This window comes from Protopterus annectens, chromosome 8.part0, assembly GCF_019279795.1.
Source record: "Protopterus annectens isolate FY-2018-M chromosome 8.part0, PAN1.0, whole genome shotgun sequence".
Lineage (NCBI taxonomy): Eukaryota > Metazoa > Chordata > Ceratodontiformes > Protopteridae > Protopterus > Protopterus annectens.
In genome coordinates, this window is record NC_056741.1 from 800,568,561 (window position 1) to 800,585,747 (window position 17,187).

Consider the following 17,187-nt stretch of genomic DNA (forward strand, 5'->3'; position numbering starts at 1 on the left):
TGCTGGTTCACAGTTCATACATGCTGGGAAAACCAGTTTTATATTTCCATGCTATCTGCATGTGTTTAAACTTGTATCACACTAGATTATAATGTAATAAGTTTCATAACTGGACTTGCACTGAACTGTGTGCCTGTCTAGCTTACTGCAAAGAGAAGTGAAATAAGAAAAAAGTGCAGTTAATGTAATATAGTAATATATATGCAACATGCAGATGTTTAAACTACCTAATTTACTTTTACAAGCTGAGATTAGCCAGAATTTGTTACTGTGCAGACTAGATAAAACACTTTTTAAAACAACATTCAGTTGTCATTTCATATTCCTTCTCACTTCTCTACATACTGTACAAGACGCAAAAGCATCTCTAAGCACCTCACTAACTGCCGTCATCATTAAATGTTTTGACAGGTTAATTCTGAATGTATTATTGTCAAAAAATGGAACAGTATACTAACTTTCTTGTATAAAACTCACCATCGCCCTATTAGCCTGACGAGCCTGGTCTGCAAAGCCATGGAATGTATTATCATGGAAATCATAAACAAAGACATTGGTAACCTCAAACTCTGGACCCCGCCCAGTTCGTGTTTGTGAAATGCAGATCATGCCTTCTGAACCTGATTGACTTCTTTGAGGCAGCCACCAAAGCCGTAGACGAGGGTAAGGTGTTTCACACAGCCTATCTTGACCTTGCCAAGGCTTTCAACACCATCCCCCATTCTGGAATTATAGCTAAACTCACTAAACTAGGTATAAATCCCTATGTCACAAGATGGGTTGCCAACTGGCTCACTGACAGAACCCACACTACAAAAGTTGCAGACACCAAATCTGACTTCAAACCAGTGACAAGTGGAGTACCATATGGTTCAGTCCTGGGACCTCTCCTGTTTGGTATCTACTTCTCTGAAGTACAGGCTAACACAGAAGGCCGCTGGCTAATGAAGTTTGCAGATGACTGCAAACTAGGAGCCACAGTCAAGTCCCCAAATGATGTGGACATCCTATAGAAGAGCCTCACTAAGACAGATGCCTGGTGTCAGAGGCAAGGCCTCAAGCTCAATGCCAAAAAGTGCACTGTCATCCCCTTTGGTAAAAACTCTGTACCCATGAACTACCACATAAACGGCAGTCTACTTAAAGCCGAATGTGTGATAAGAGACCTTGGGACCCAGGTGGACAGTAGTCTCTCCTTTGATAATTACATTGCCACAGTAGTCAGGAAATCCTTCTATGTTGCACACCTTATCACAAAAGGGTTCTCATACAGGAAAAAAGAGGTCATTGTTCCCCTCTACTCAGCACTTATTAGACCCATTATAGAGTACAATGCCCCTTTTGGAATGTACCTCACAAGACATCTGCAGCAGCTGGAAAGGCCACAGAAGTACCTCACAAAGAGGATTACTGGCCTCAAACAGATGCCCTACACTGACCGTCTCCAAAAACTCCAGCTTTACTCTGTAGCATATTGCCTACTCTGAGGAGATCTCTGCCTAACATATAAAGCTATGTTAAATCCAGAGTTGTTGTACATGCTACACCTTAAGAAATCCCAATCCCTCCGAGCTACATGCTCTAGGGACCTAAACCTTGTCATAATGCCACAATAAACTCCTGTCCCAGAGGCTTCCTATACTCTGGTACAAGCTACCCATCTATGTCAAGCAAAGTTCCTCATTAGCACTCTTCAAGAAAAATCTTGATGAGTGGATGGGAAATAGGAAATACACCCTGGGGATCACTTCTGTGGCTCTACTCAACAGGGGCACAGGAAACGTACTTTCTTGGGTGGCGTAAGCCAGGGAACCTTGTTGGCTAGTAAATGTAAAACGAAACACAAACCAAGAAGCACAAATAATGAAGAAGGAAATCCACATACACCACGAGATAGGTAATCCACACACAAGTTTATTTTACCAAGTCCGATTAAGCGCTTTCGTCAGCAACTCTGACTTTATCAGAATAATGCATATAAAAACAACTGGCTATATATATTTTTTTTATTCATATTTTACAGATTTGATGTTTTTCCTAATAATTTTTTATGTTTAATTTGTAGGAAGTGATGCATTCAGGTTTGAAGGATGTGATGTCATGTTATCTGTGCTGGGTAGTGTTTTTTTGTTTGCATTATTATTTAAAAGTATAAAGGTGTTATGACGAAAGCGCTTAATCGGACTTGGTAAAATAAACGTGTGTGGATTACCTATCTTGTGGTGTACTTGGATTTCCTTCTTCATTACTTGTGAACCTTGTTGGACAAGCTTACTTAGGTCCTTGGGCCGATAGCCTTGTACCTACCTATGAACCTATGAATGATTTGCCAATCTGTCCACAACAGATACCACTGCCTTACCAGTACATTCATAAGGAGCAAAAGTTAATGAAAGGGACAGCCGCTAAAATCCCTATGCTGGACTGGTTGAACCCCTTCATATCTTAACAACTACATCCAACTTAAGCAGGGTTACAGTGCCTTTAGGTTATGTTATATAATCTCAGAATAAGTTGTGTTCTGTTGTGAATGGCTTGCTTTTAGAACACTTTGGCAAATCTTTTTTGGTTATAGATTCTCAAAACTGGTCACCTTTTTGGTGGTGCTCTACCATTCATTTTACAGCATTCAAAGTATCACATTGCCAATCAAGATTTTAATGTTATACAATTATAGATTCATAGGTTCATAGGTTGATACTAGGCTATCTGCCCTAGGGCATTTATTAAGCCCAGCAGATATCCCAGGGGTAAACCTACGATCTCCCATCCACTCGTCAAGACTTCTCTTGAAGAGGGTCATTGAGGGACTCTGCCTAACATGGATTGGGATTTTGTTCCAGAGTGAGGGGAGCCTCTGGGATATGAATCTGTCCATCCAGCAAATTCTACTTATTTCTGTGTTGAGGTTTAAGTCCCTGGAGCGTGTAGCTCTAAGGGATTTGGATTTCCTGAGGTGGAGCATGTCCATTAATTCTGGGTTAGACATGACTTTATACGTCAGGCACAGATCTCCTCTGAGTAGGCGGTAAGCAACTGAGTAGAGCTGGAGTTTCTTAGCCTAACTTCATAGGGTATCTGTTTGAGTCCCTTGATCCTCTTGGTGAGGTACTTTTGGGGTCTTTCCAGTTGCTGCAGGTGTCGGGTAAGGAACATCCCAAATGGGGCATTGTATTCAATTATGGGCCTGATGAGTGATGAGTAGAGGGGCACAATGACCTCTCTTGATCTAGATGTGAAACCTTTCGTGATAAGGTGGGCTATATAGAAGGTCTTTCTAACCACTTTGGCAATGTGATTGTCAAAGGAGAGATTGCTATCTACTTGGGTCCCCAAATCCCTAATTACTTCTTCCGTACTTAATGGATTACCACCTATGTGGTAATTTGTGGGCACTTTGTTTTTCCCAAAGGGGATGACTATGTACTTTTTGGTATTTAGCTTTAGGCCATGGCTCTGGCACCAGTTATCCGTCTCTGTGGAGACCCTTTTGGAGGATGCTTGTGTCAGTCGGCGAGTCAATTATGGCACCCAGTTTGCAGTCATCTGCAAACTTGGTCAGCCATAGACCTCCCATGTTAACCTGTACCTCAGAGAAATATATACCAAACAAGAGAGGTCCCAGGACTGAGCCTTGTGGGACGCCACTTGTAACTGGTTTGGAGTCTGACATGGCACCTGCAATTCTGACCATGTGGGTTCTATCCCTGAGCCAGTTTGCAACCCATCTTGTGACATAGGGTTTGATATTTAAGCTGGTGAGCTTATTTATGATGCCCAAGTGAGGTATTGTGTCGAAGGCTTTTGCGAGGTCCAGGTAGGCTGTGTGGACTACCTTCCCTTCATCTATGGCCTTGGTGACTGTTTCAAAGAAGTTGACCAGGTTCAAGAGGCAAGATCTGCCCTTAACAAAGCCGAATTGGGTAGGATCCAGTGGTTGGAGGTTCCCAATGTCTTTGTTTATGAGTTTCATGATGATACGCTCCATAGCTTTGCAGACCAGGCTAGTCAGGCTTATAGGGCGATAGTTTCCGGGGTCCCTTGTGGCACCACCTTTGTGGAGTGGGACCACTGTTGCTATACGCCATTCCTTGGGTACATATCCTGTAGTAAGGCTGAGATTGAACAGTGACTTTATGTGAGGGTTCAGTTCTTCTTGGAGTTCGTGTAAGATGCAGCCCGGGACACCGCCCGGTTCCATTGATGCTGTGTTTTTTGCTTTGGAGAGGTCAGCTCTCACCTGTGCATCTGTGATGTCAGGGAGGCTACACTCTGTTGGATAGACATTTGCTCTTTTGGGGGGGAGGGGTGGAGAAGTTTGCACTGAACCTGTCTGCCAGGATGTTGGCAATGTCTGTGGGTTCAGTGTATTTTTTGCCATTTTGAACTAACTCAGAGCATATCTGGGAGTTGCCACCCAGGTTCCTAACATAACTAAAGAAGGCCTTGTTATTATCTTTAGCATCTTGTGCAATTTTTCTTTCGAAGCTGGCCTTAGATGATTTTATGAGGGATCATAGTTTCTCGCTAGTACTGATCAGAGATGCCTTCCCTTTTTAGGATTTTGCTCTATCATGTAGTAGCTTCCTCCTTCTGTTGTATAGCTGGGGTCCACCAGACAGGTCTCCTGTCTTTGGAGGAATGAGTCATGGTTTTATTTGGGATAGCACGATCCATGCATTCCTGTAGGTGTCCATAGAAAGTGTTTGTAAAGGATTCTGCGGTTTGGGCCATATTTTCCACTGGCCCGGGGGCTTTGAAGGATTCCACCTCGGTTTTGAGAAGTGTGAAGTTTGCTTTTGAGAAGTTCTTCACCATGGTTTCCTTGGCTGGGGGTGGGGATGGGATATGGATGTCCAGTGAGATTAATTTATGGTCAGATCTTACCAATGAGGGGTATACCTCTGGTATGGAACATAGAGTCCCCATGTTGGTGATGATCAGGTCCAATATGTTTTCCCCTCTTGTGGGAGTGGTGACCAGTTGTTCCACAGCATTTGAGTTTATAAATTCTAGGAACCATTGGGCGAGGGTGTTGGGGCTTGAGTAGTGCTCCCAGTCTATGTTTGGGTAGTTGAAGTCACCCAATATAATGGTGTTTGGAGAGACCTTCATATTCTCCAGTGTTCTCAGGAAAGCCGAGTGGGGTTCCTGAGTTTGGGAGGGTGGTCTGTAGCTGGCTACAAACTGAAAGGCAGTTTTTCCTACTATTAGTTGCACATGGATGGTCTCCGATGCTTCATGCAGTGCCACTAACGTGGAGGTGTGGGCATCCTTGATGAATATGGATACTCCCCCTCCTTTTGAGTTTTGGGGCCAAAAAGCATGGTATGAGGTATAACCTGGTAGTGCTGGGGTGCTCTCGGGAGCCTTGAACCAGGTTTCTGTTACTGCACAGATATCGATATTCTCCATATTGAGGAGAGCCTCGAGTGTGTGCATCTTGAGGTTTAGACTTCTGGCATTGAGCAGCATTACCCTTAGTTTCTTTTTCTTTGTGTTGTCTATGGAGGTGGGTTTGTCTTTTGAGCCTTGCCTAAAAAAGGCACTATGGGGGTGGCAAGAGCCTTAGCCAGTATTTGAAAGCCCAGGGGTGACAGGTGCAAGCCGTCCCTAGTGAAGCAACGTGGCTTGTCGAGCATGTCATTCCAGGCTGACAGACACTGGATCCCCTTTGAATGACACCAATACTTTAACCAATTGTTAAAATTGATCATTTTGTCTTTATACTGTGGCATCATTCTTGGTGAGGGTAAGATGCTACTCAAGGTCAGAGTCATACCAGCCTGGGCTACATGATCAGAGAGCTCCTCTATGTCTCTTTCCATGTAGTCCAGGGAGGTACGTCTCAGGTGATTCACACCAGCATGGACAATGACAAAGTCATATTTGTACTTGCTTTGGAGTGACCTGAGTGCTTGTGTTATGTGGCGGATCCTGGCACCCGACAGGCAGCTTACAGTGACTTTCTCCTTGTTCAGCCTGGTGAGTGGGACGTCAGTGTGTCTGACAATAGAGTCACCTATTACAAGTGTATTAGATGTGTTGTTTAGCCTTAAGGGCTGTGACTGTGTGCCACACTGACTTTGTGAACTATGTGATACATGGGTATTGTTGTGGGGTAGCGGTTGCTTGGATGTCTGCTTTGGAGGTCTCTGCTGCTTGGGCAGATTTTTATTTAGAGCCTCCGAGTATGTTTTTGTGTGTTTATGTGTTTGGTTTTCTGTTGCGATAGGTCTATGTGAGACTGGATTTGTGGTGACTATTCTCAACCAATACCTATGGCTGGCTACAGAGCAGGTGCATCTAATGAGATTTTCAATGCTAACGTTTTCATTCACACCCCTGCTACTGTTTCCTACTGCCTTCATTTGTCATGACTGATGGAAAACAGCAAAGGAAATTGTTAGATAACATAGCACCATTTTAATACATGCGTAGCCACCATCCATATGTACTAATACCAGAATAATAATCTACAACTTACCAAACTCAATATCATCAGTGTACAAGTCTGAAAACTGTGAGGGGCCATAGGATGAATACCTTAAAACAGGCTGGATCAGGAGGCTGTGATCAAAAAAGGACGCGCAAAAGTATGGCAAATCACACCAACTCAAGATTTTGAAGAAGTCAAGTACCAAGAAAAAAACTGAAAGGAAAGGGAACCACTGGCTTACGGAGAAGTTCGAGGCAGTATAAACATGGAGGCTTGCTCAGTTTGGTATGCTGCTGTGTGGAAGCAGAGTTAATCCTATTGCATAAGCAGCAATACAACCATGTGTACAGCGGGTAAGGTAGTGTTTATATCCTTCCTGCAGATAATAAACATTTTACTGCCTAATCTGTCCCTGCCTAGTTGCACTATTGCGATTGATTTTACTGCTGAGCTTGAATCTACTACCTTGCTGATCTTTATTTATTAGCCTTAGCAACTGGACCAGATTTGTGTGTTTATTGTTTATTGTTTTAATAACTAAACCTCTGTTTTAGTACTGTGTTTATTTAACAAATCTACATTTCTTGGCATACCACATTCTGTAGAAAATCATTGCCTGCTATTGTTTATCTGACCGACTGCTCCCAAATACACTTGCAAATTGTTACCATGTGCTGTTTATTGCTTGGCTGTACTTAAATAAGCTACTTCCAGACCATACATTTTTGCACGGCTACTTGTTACATGGAATAGAAATTGTCTGTGTACTATTCATCTGATTGTTTACACTTAAGCAAAGCTAAGTCCATCAAATGTACTACATGCAGTGGAAATTATTATCTGCTTATTAATCTTCTCCTCACACTTCGTCTGGGTACATCATAGAAATCTGCACTGTTGTTCTGCTGATGCAGTGTTGTGAAGTTTAAATAATAATACTCTTCTGTGCATTGCTATTAATTTCTGGCAATATCAGTTATTTCACTGTTGCTAATACTGTTTAATTTTGCACTGTTGCCAGTTACTGATATTAGTTAGACAGAAGTCAAATCACCTTAGGATCTCTCTTACTGATTGCACATTCTGTTAACTGGTATTGCTGCATTGCTGCTTGTTACTGATTGATACTGGCTGATGAAGTGTTACTGCATTTATAGCTACTGCTCCCCATTTCTGCACTAGAGAATGTAAGATTATACTATTTGATATATGATTGCTGCTTGTGTTGATCGTCTGCAGTTACTGCACTTGCAGCTATACAATTATGACTATCTGTAGTCTTTGTTCGGTAGTTACTGCACATAGAGAGATGGCATTGGACTGTTGCTTATTGCTGGTACTGGGTAGGTACAAACTAAACTAACCTATTATTTCAGCTCTTGATTGCACTTGGTCTCACTTTTGATCACTGCTTTGTTGTACTGCTGCTCATACTGACTGTTCCACCATTATGGATACTGACTCCATTATCCTTAGTCATTGCACTTGAATGTATTGGGTAAGACTACCTGATTTAAATTTGTGCTTGTTACTGATTACTTTAGCGTTACTACACATTGATGTCGCTTTTACATTTTTTTGCACTTGTGAACACTACCACTTATATTTAGTGTCCAGAGTATACAGTAGTAACATCTTATATTTTTGTGTCCTTTAATCACATCTCATATTATCACCATAGTCTAATTCACTCCCTCATACTCACCTATCTTATTCCAGAACAGGTCTGATTGACCCTGCTAATTTCGCTGCCCAGATGTTTATCCCATCTAAATCAGTGATGGTTTAGGACCAGCAAATGTCTTACAGGGATAACTAAAAAAAAACTGAATTCAACAACCTTAGTTAACCCTTAGTAGTGAATCCTCTTTTCTAGACAAATAAGGCAAATAGAGGCTGTTTTCTTTAAAACATTTTATTAGTCAGTGAATGAGTGTTTACACAGATCTTCCAAAGTTCCAAGGTTTTGTTTATACAGATCTTTCAAACTTTGGAAGCTCTGTATATGCGCTCATCCATTGACTAATAAAGATGCTCCTGCTTGACCATGTTGACAGTGTACCATGGCCTTCTTCACAAAATCATAGGCTGGTTTATAATTCCAGAAATGAGAGACCTTTCCATACGAAAGTGTATTCATAAGTCTTTTATAGAAGAAATTATGAATATAAATATATATATATATATATATATATATATATATATATATATATATATATATATATCAACAGAGAGATATATACTTCTTGTTCTTGTGGCTTTTGCCGGTTAGGGGTCGCCACAGCAGATCACCTGTCTGTTCATGATTGGCAGTGGAGTTTTACAGTGTCGAGTTGCCAGCCCGGCACCCAACTATCCACAGATTGCACACACACGTACACATTCACGCCTAGGGCCAATTTAGAGTATCCAATCCACCTACAGCATGTCTTTGGGATGAAACCGGAGCACCTGGAGGAAACCCACATGACCAGAGGGAGGACATGCAGACTCCACACAGAAGGCACCCCAGCTGAGAATTGAACCGGAAAACCACTTGCTGTAAGGTGGCAATGCTAACTGCTGCACCACCACGGCCACCCAGAGAAAGATATATACATATATACATATATCTATATCTAATATATAATAAGTATTAGTTTAAGGGTGTGCACACGTATGCAACCAGCATATTGTACGTTTTTTATTTTTTATATTTTTCTCCTAACAGATTTGCTTGTTTTTCAATTGAATTGTACAGGTTATAGGTCACAATAAAGGTGGGAAATTTTCTGAAATGATTTAGTGTGGTCTCATTTTTTTTTTATATCACAAAAACCTGGCATTTTAACAGGAGTGTGAAAACTTTTTACATCCACTGTGTATAGGTATATATATATATATATATATATATATATATATATATATATATATGTGTGTATATGCCTCAAGTGGGGAATTTACAAGACTAGTTAGAACAACTGCAGGTTCATCCACCCTGTAGCAACCTAAGTGTATGCAGGTATATGCACACACAAGCACACACACACACACACACACACACACACACACACACACACACACACACACACACACACACACACATACGCACACACACACACACACACACACACACACACACACACACACGCACATACGCACGCACGCACACACACACACACACTCATATATACATGCATACATGTGCAGACTCACAGCCGACAGGACAGTTTCCTCCAGTGACCCAAAGATAAGAAAAATACTTCTCACCTGCGACCTTATGGATCATAGCTGCTAAGAGATAAACTTAAAATAGTACAACAAATGTTATAACTTGTCAGAGCTATTTGCAAGTGCTTTTTCTGAAATGCTATATAATTACAATATACATTTTGAATGCTAGCATTCAGCTCATATGTCCATGTATGCTGAAAACATACACTTGCTCTTCTGTTTTTTTTTGTTTCCATCATAAATCAGTTTCTACTGTTCTGCAGCTATTGTAGTTGTGCATTTTTAGCTTACACTCACTGTATTTAAAAGATTAATTTGTGATCAACATGTCCATCTGGTTAGTCAAATAGTACATACACATAAATATTTTCTCTCCTTGTAAGATCATTTAAACATCTTAAGCTTCCACATTGCTTTACAAACACTTTTGTCTTGCACACTTTATGAGGTAATCAATCAAAAGAATAAAAAAAATCATCTATTTCAAAAGAGTATTTCAAAACAAAACCAAAATACCTATTTTAACAATACTCCCTACACAAATGTGCAAATGGCATTTAGAGATTTTTGCCTACGTATTAAACATATTCTGCTCTTTCTTACTATTGCAATACAGCTAATTCACCCAGACAGACACAGGTGCAGACATATAAACATAGAAATACAATGAACTAATTAGAAACATATCCACACTGTACTGTTACTGGATACCACTGTAATTCATATAGCAAAAGCCTTCTTTGTAATTACAGTCTTACCTTTTTTAAGTTGCCTGCCCTTGTCCCGATGAACACCACAGAATGGTCATTGTAGTTATAAGCAGCAATGGCCGCCAAGCCATCGGTACGATCTGCAAATAATGGCACACCTTCAATGACATGCAGGCCACCCAGTGGCTGGTTGAGTACTAGCCCACAGAAGTTGTCCTCAATCTGTATTGGCTGCAGGAATAAAAATAAAAACATTTGTTTAGTTCACTTTATAAACTATTATACCTCACTTTCAACGTTTACTTCTCTCATACATTTCCCCTACCTTATTCTCTTTTCAGTCGTTCTTACATAAACAAAGACACACACATACACATACACATGCACAGAAGTACACAAATACCTGCTGTCATAAGAAAAAAGTATCTATTCTTCTCTTAAATGTCCTATATAAGCAGGTTTAAATGTTTGACAGACTTACCTGTTCTTTACTTGGTCAAGCTTGCCCATGAATGACCTTTGGTAGTGCCATCTGATGGTTGCAAACCTTTCTAGATCTCTGTCCACAGCATGACATGTTTCTCAGATAAGACAAGTGTAGAGACTGTTGGTGTATATGAACGGGTTTACTTTGTTTGGTTGAATCTCATTTCACTGAATTTCATTTCACCCCGACCACTTCGCTGAAAATTCAAATTACTGAAAACTCATTTCACTGAACTGAACTGCAGTTAGTATATATGACACTGTGTAGAGTACTGTAAGGCAAGTAAAAGGTATATGTCCTTTTCCCCACTGCAGTGCAATCCTGGAGTTACTATATATAACTGAGGGGGTGTGGGGGGAACAGCCCCTCGCATCGGGGTGTGTGGTGGGCATAGCCCCTACTTAGTTTGAGTGCATATTGTCTTCTGGTGAGAGTTAGTCATTGGTGCTGTAACTATGTCTATTGTTTAAAATGTATAGTTTTGAAGGTTTTGGTTAAATACAATATAAAACAAACAAGGTGGGGGGCTACACACCCCACATCTCCAATGTGGGGCTGTGTCCCCCCAACTATATATACTAACTCCAAGATCATACTACAGTGGGGAAAAGAGTATACACCTTTTACTTGCCTTATAGTACTCTACACGGTGCTACATATACTAACTGCAGTTCAGTGAAATGAGATTCAGTGAAATGAGTTTTCAGTAATTTGTGTTTTCAGCAAAGTGGTCGAGGTGAAATGAAATTCAGTGAAATGAGATTCAACAAAACAAAGTAGACCCATAAGAACATAAACACATAATGCTGTAGAAGTAAGGTGCAAGTCATAAACTAGTGCAAATTATTCGTTCATTTAATTGTTTGTCTATTTATTTTGAAAAGGGATGTAGACAGGATCATGTGGGGTCTTTCTTCACTTACCACCTATTACAACAACACAATAAATGGCTGAATAAACAAAAACACAGTTTGGCATGGCTACAGATACACTCAAGTATTTACTATACATTAAGATTATGTACAGGCTGGTGAAATGAAGTTGTGATTTAGTAAAAAAGAATATACACAGACAAAACAATAAAGTTCATAGTTAGGCAAAGGACAGAAATGCAGCTGTGGGATTAGTTATACTTAGAAAGATATAAGTGAGTAAGAATGCATGATCTAAACCAACTGGGGACAGGAGAAGATAGGTCAAAACTTAGAGCAAGTCTGAAAGTGCTTTGTAACAGAAAAGTAATACAACTAGACTACATGAGAGATGGAAAATTAAGGGGTATTACAAGATCACTAGACTGAAATAATCAGATTTTTATATCATTGCAGGCTACACATTAAAAGAGTCACAATTCCATCTCAAATTAGATGGTAATTAATTGCATGGACAGCTAAGTGCCGCAGTATGATTCTCATATATGTTCTTAGTTTCCGGAACAGTAATCTGGGATATTCAGGTTAAAGAGATGACAGACCTTCAATGTACCACAATGACATCACAATGCTAGTAAAGGTAACCAGGGTCTCTTACCTAGAATCTCCTGCCATACCCATAAAGCATGGTGTTGAGTGGAGCCTGATTCTTATGTGACACAACCATTTTAAGTTACCATCAAATACCAAGCTACCACAGAAAATACAGCTGTGATGTAAAGGTCTGCCCTAAGGACCTCTGACCTAAACGTAACTTAACTCTAGGCCTAAAAGTTCAGGATGGAACCTGGGCCTCTCCTAAAGTGCATGATTTAGGATTTACAATGCTGAGACCTTTGCCCCATTCTGTATGCAGCCTATTGTCAGCTCTTCATTTCAGACATATTTGGCATTCTTTTAACAAACAAGCTTGACCTCCAGCTCCCAGGAAGAACTGTATTCCATCTCTCTGCACTCAAGAGGCCGAGTAAACATAATTAGGTAGAAAAGCAGGCATCCCAGATATCCCTGTATAAAGACAGGAAATGAAGGACATACTGCATGCTTACCTTTCTCTGTGCACCAGGATCAAACTAACTACTTTTTAGCATTTCAGTTTCTTTTAATTATTTAATACTTTTGACCTTACACCTCACCACCACTGGTTAAGATGCCCAAATTGTATATGCCTCCTAACAATGGTGTGTTTGCAGCAAACACTGCCTTCATACTGTAGGTCATGTAACATCCTCATACAAAGATACTATGCAGCTCTCACCACATCATTATAACTAGACCCCCTGGAATGCATTTGTGTTGAGAGAATCTCACCTGATTAATAATAATAAAAGCATTCACTGTTAGCCAGCCAGCCAGCCAGCCAGCCAGTCTCCTGTGAATTTATTTCCCCAAGCACCTACATGCAGGGTTACAACAGTATAGTATGCAGAAAAACAACAGTGACCTTTTAGTCTACATAAGCAAACAATGAAGATCTATACTCTCCCTATACAGTCAGAAATAACATTTAAGATATAATTTTCACACATTTCTTTAATGCTTATACCATTAACTACTGTACGATTAAAAACAATTAAATAATAGCATGTGATTTGGAAGGACAACCAGCCAATATATAAAATATATAATATAAATGTAACAATCTTAGCTGCATTCATAAAAAAAATATTTTTCTTCCATTTTGTGAAACACTTCAATTTTTGCCATACTCGTAAAGCATCCTGGCCTAAATCGTAACACAGACCTAATGTCAGAAAGTGGCACCCCACAAAACTTCACTCTCCATGACCATTGCAACAACAGCTTTAATTAGTGAAGAGCTATAAAAACTTGAAAATGCAGGACACAGAAATAAAAACAGCATACACTAAATAAGCATCAATGACCAACATGCCAAACGCTTGCTGAAACATATTTTCCAGCTACCTTACTTCCTTGCCACTGTCCAATAGTATGGTGTAGAATTCTGACAGACACTGGATTACTAAATATTGGTACAGTACCAGAATATCTTTTGCCATCTTGAGTACTACTGGGGGCATGAAACCTATTATCAGCTGTAATCTTCAGAAGTTGAGCATTACTGTAAGTGCTTTGTAGTTTGGGAAAAGGTAAAATAATGCAGCCTAGTTCTGATCTCTTACAGAATAGAAAGAATCTAGAATGAAGTAAACTGCATGGTCACCACACAGCCAGGGCCTGTAGTTAGTTTGTTACTCTAAGGAGTTACAAGATGAGTGACATGCGGGTTGCCATTACCACTTTACTCTTTCAAAAGTGTCATTCTTTTGTTGAGAACCTAACGGGCCATGGATTCAGTAGAAGCACTTATTTAACATATTTCAGAAAATAACCAAAAATAAACAAATCTGCTTTCTACTGCTAAGAGAAGCAGAAACACAAGACTTTTCTCAGACAAATATAAGGACTATGTTGTTTAGATTTTTCAAAAAAGCTTTAAGTCTGCAACCTCTTTCTTGAATGTAGTTTCAACATATGAGTGAAATGTCTTTTCACTAAAGTAAAGAAAAGCTTGTACAGTTGATGAAACTGTACTGGCTTTTCCTGAGCGAGATCATAGTATAGTGGGGAGTAGGGAATTTACCTTTGCAATTTTGGCGATGGTAATATGTTTAGCAGGGGATGGGGGGGTGCAAGGGGGCTTGCCTCCCTGTAAAAAACAGATGTTTTTTTTTTATGTGCTGTTTTTGATCTTTTGAGGACTGAACATTGAACATTTGAGTTTGATCACTCATGCTTTAGTATTAGGACATTTTGCTGAAATGTGGTACATATGTATATATTTAAGCAGGAACAGGGCAGTTTGCCAAGCGTTCAGTTCATCAAGGTTTCTGAATGCCGGTGGAGAGTGGGAATTCTACCTTTCCCACTGTTGTGTGGAGTTGATATATACAATTATTAGAGGGTGTGGAGGTGCCTGCAAATTTTTTTTTCAATATTTTAGGTATCAACCTAAAATATCTGATAATGTTTAGATTGTGGAGCGTTGGTTTCATTGAACATACACAGACACACAGACATGCACACACACACACACACACACACACACACACACACACACACACACACACACACATATATATATATATATATATATATATATATATATATATATATATATGCACATACACATATGTCACAAAAATGCATGGCCACAAATGCTTTCAATTCCAGTATATCTTCTGTCTTAAATGTTTAAGCTATTTGTTTTTAGCTCTGCAGTTTTCCGCCACAAAGAATTTCATAACACAACAGAGAAATCTACTGCGGTGGTGGTGCTGCGGTAGCGTTGTTGCCTCACAGTAAGACATTGTCCCGTTCGATTCTCAGTTAGAGCTTCTTCTGTTTGGCGACATGCGTGAATGGGCATTCCTTCGTTGAAGGTTGTGCGCCAGGCCCGGCAAGTCGGCACGTAAAAATCTACTGTCAATCATTAGCGGACCGGAGTTCTGCTGTGGCGACCCCTAACTGGGAAAAGCCGAAAGACAACAACAACAACAACAGAGATGGATTACAAAGGCCTTCATCATGAAGAACACAGTCTGAGCACCAGTAAACAGTGTAAAGACCAGATAGGGCATGATGTCACAGTACCTCTTTCTGGAACACAGCTCCCTCGTGGTCTGAGTGTCAATACACCATGGGACAATGGTAGCCAAGGAAGTCTATGGCACTTTCTCTAATACAGGGGGAAGGAGAGGTTTTTAATAAGTTATACACTTTCAAGCCCTCCAACCCGAGGCAGAAAGTAATAAAATGTACTAACGGTGACTATGGATTACTAAACAAACTCCAGAATCCAAGTAATGTATTGTATATATGGATTATTAGAAAGAATCTCCTTTCCTCAGTTTTTGGTGTGCTATATTCCCTTAAGATCACCAAATATGGCAAAAAAAAATCTTCCATTACCAATATTAAGCAAGTAACACAAATGTGTTTCCCAATACTCAGTGTAGAATCAGATCTATAAATTATGTAAACACAATACATGGTTGCCAATGGTGACAAGATTATCTGCTCATAAGGGAGGACTTTAACATAACTCATTTGCGGCTTTGCACAGCACTCTCTAAAGCAATCTTGAAAATCTTCCTGAATTGATTTTTAAATGTATTAGTGGTCTCACCCTGGCCTACTTAATGAACTTAAAGTGACTTCTCAAAAGACTTGATGAATCACTAAATGTGGCTAACCAAGGTGCCTGGCAGTTGTCCGACAACAAGGGAAGCAGGCTACATAACACTTTTTACCCTGTGCTCTTCAATAAACCAAGATGAGTAAAATGGTGGCATTTTGTATAAAGTAAATCAATGAATAAATACAATTTGGTTTTGAACAGGCAGTAGCATTTTTTGAATTAGTATCAAACTGGTATAAAATCTTATTAGATAATACTTCCAGAACATTTTGCATACAATTTTGTACTTTAATTTAGGTGATCCAGAATATAACTAAATCAAGACAAATAGCCTTTTATCTTATTTTAGCCTTTAGGAATACAGGTCACACTGAAGTACACATTCCACATTATTAAATACAGTCTGGTTGCCCCTCAGTGAAATTACTTTCTGTCTCAAGAAACCACAAAATGTCTGAAGCCTTCGTTTAATTCATAAATGGCTTTAGTGCCAATCTACAAAAATCTGTGACATTTGCAGGATTCTAAAACATGACTAAATCTCAGAAACATGCTGTGAAAATCCATTTATGAAAAAAAAAAATATGTGAAAGGGTTATCTTTACGCCAAATGTCAAGTGTGTGACCTTGGAGTCAGTCAAATAAGTTAGGCAGGTGCTGGGTGCAGATGTACTTTTTGGTATCCTGACTTTTGAACAACTTAAGGATTCTAAAAGGTTTACTGTAAACACATGTCCATTAAGATGTGAGCAAGCCCTATGATGTTTTCTGACAGATAAACAGCCACACAAATGGCATCTTAAAAGTCCAATTTTCTCTTAAATAAATACTTCATATGCATAATTTGGTCCCAGTTTTTATGCAGCAGGCATGTACTCAAAGTGTCACATTTGTGAACATGAAGTTCCATGGCACTATGTGGAATCACACTTTTCCACATTCTAGAATATTCTTGATCTGAAACTCCAGTCGGTTCTGAATCTGTCTCTAAACTAGCACACTTTCTGATATTGTTACAGACAGCAATGAATCACATTTAACAGAAATAAATGTAAGTAGGTATATATAGAATGAAGCAAGGAGGAACAAGACAACACTTCACAGTAAACAGAACTTTGCCTGAATATTGGCAAGTTGCTGGATTACTGATAATAGCAACTTTAAAGCAATCTGAAATACATTACAGAAATTATTTTCTTGTGAAAAGATGAATTTGCAGGTGAGGCTCATGGAAGTGAAAAATC

General features: G+C 39.6%; 1 protein-coding gene across 1 annotated transcript in view; it reads right to left on the minus strand.

The window, feature by feature from the left end:
* The window catches only part of PLXNA3 (plexin A3), a 1,436,523-nt gene that overhangs the window by 1,221,699 nt on the left and 197,637 nt on the right, over window positions 1–17,187 (minus strand). Inside the window, exon 3 of the mRNA XM_044080266.1 lies at window positions 10,411–10,593. Within this exon, the coding sequence (XP_043936201.1) occupies window positions 10,411–10,593 (183 nt within the window). The remainder of the gene's footprint in view (window positions 1–10,410; window positions 10,594–17,187) is intronic.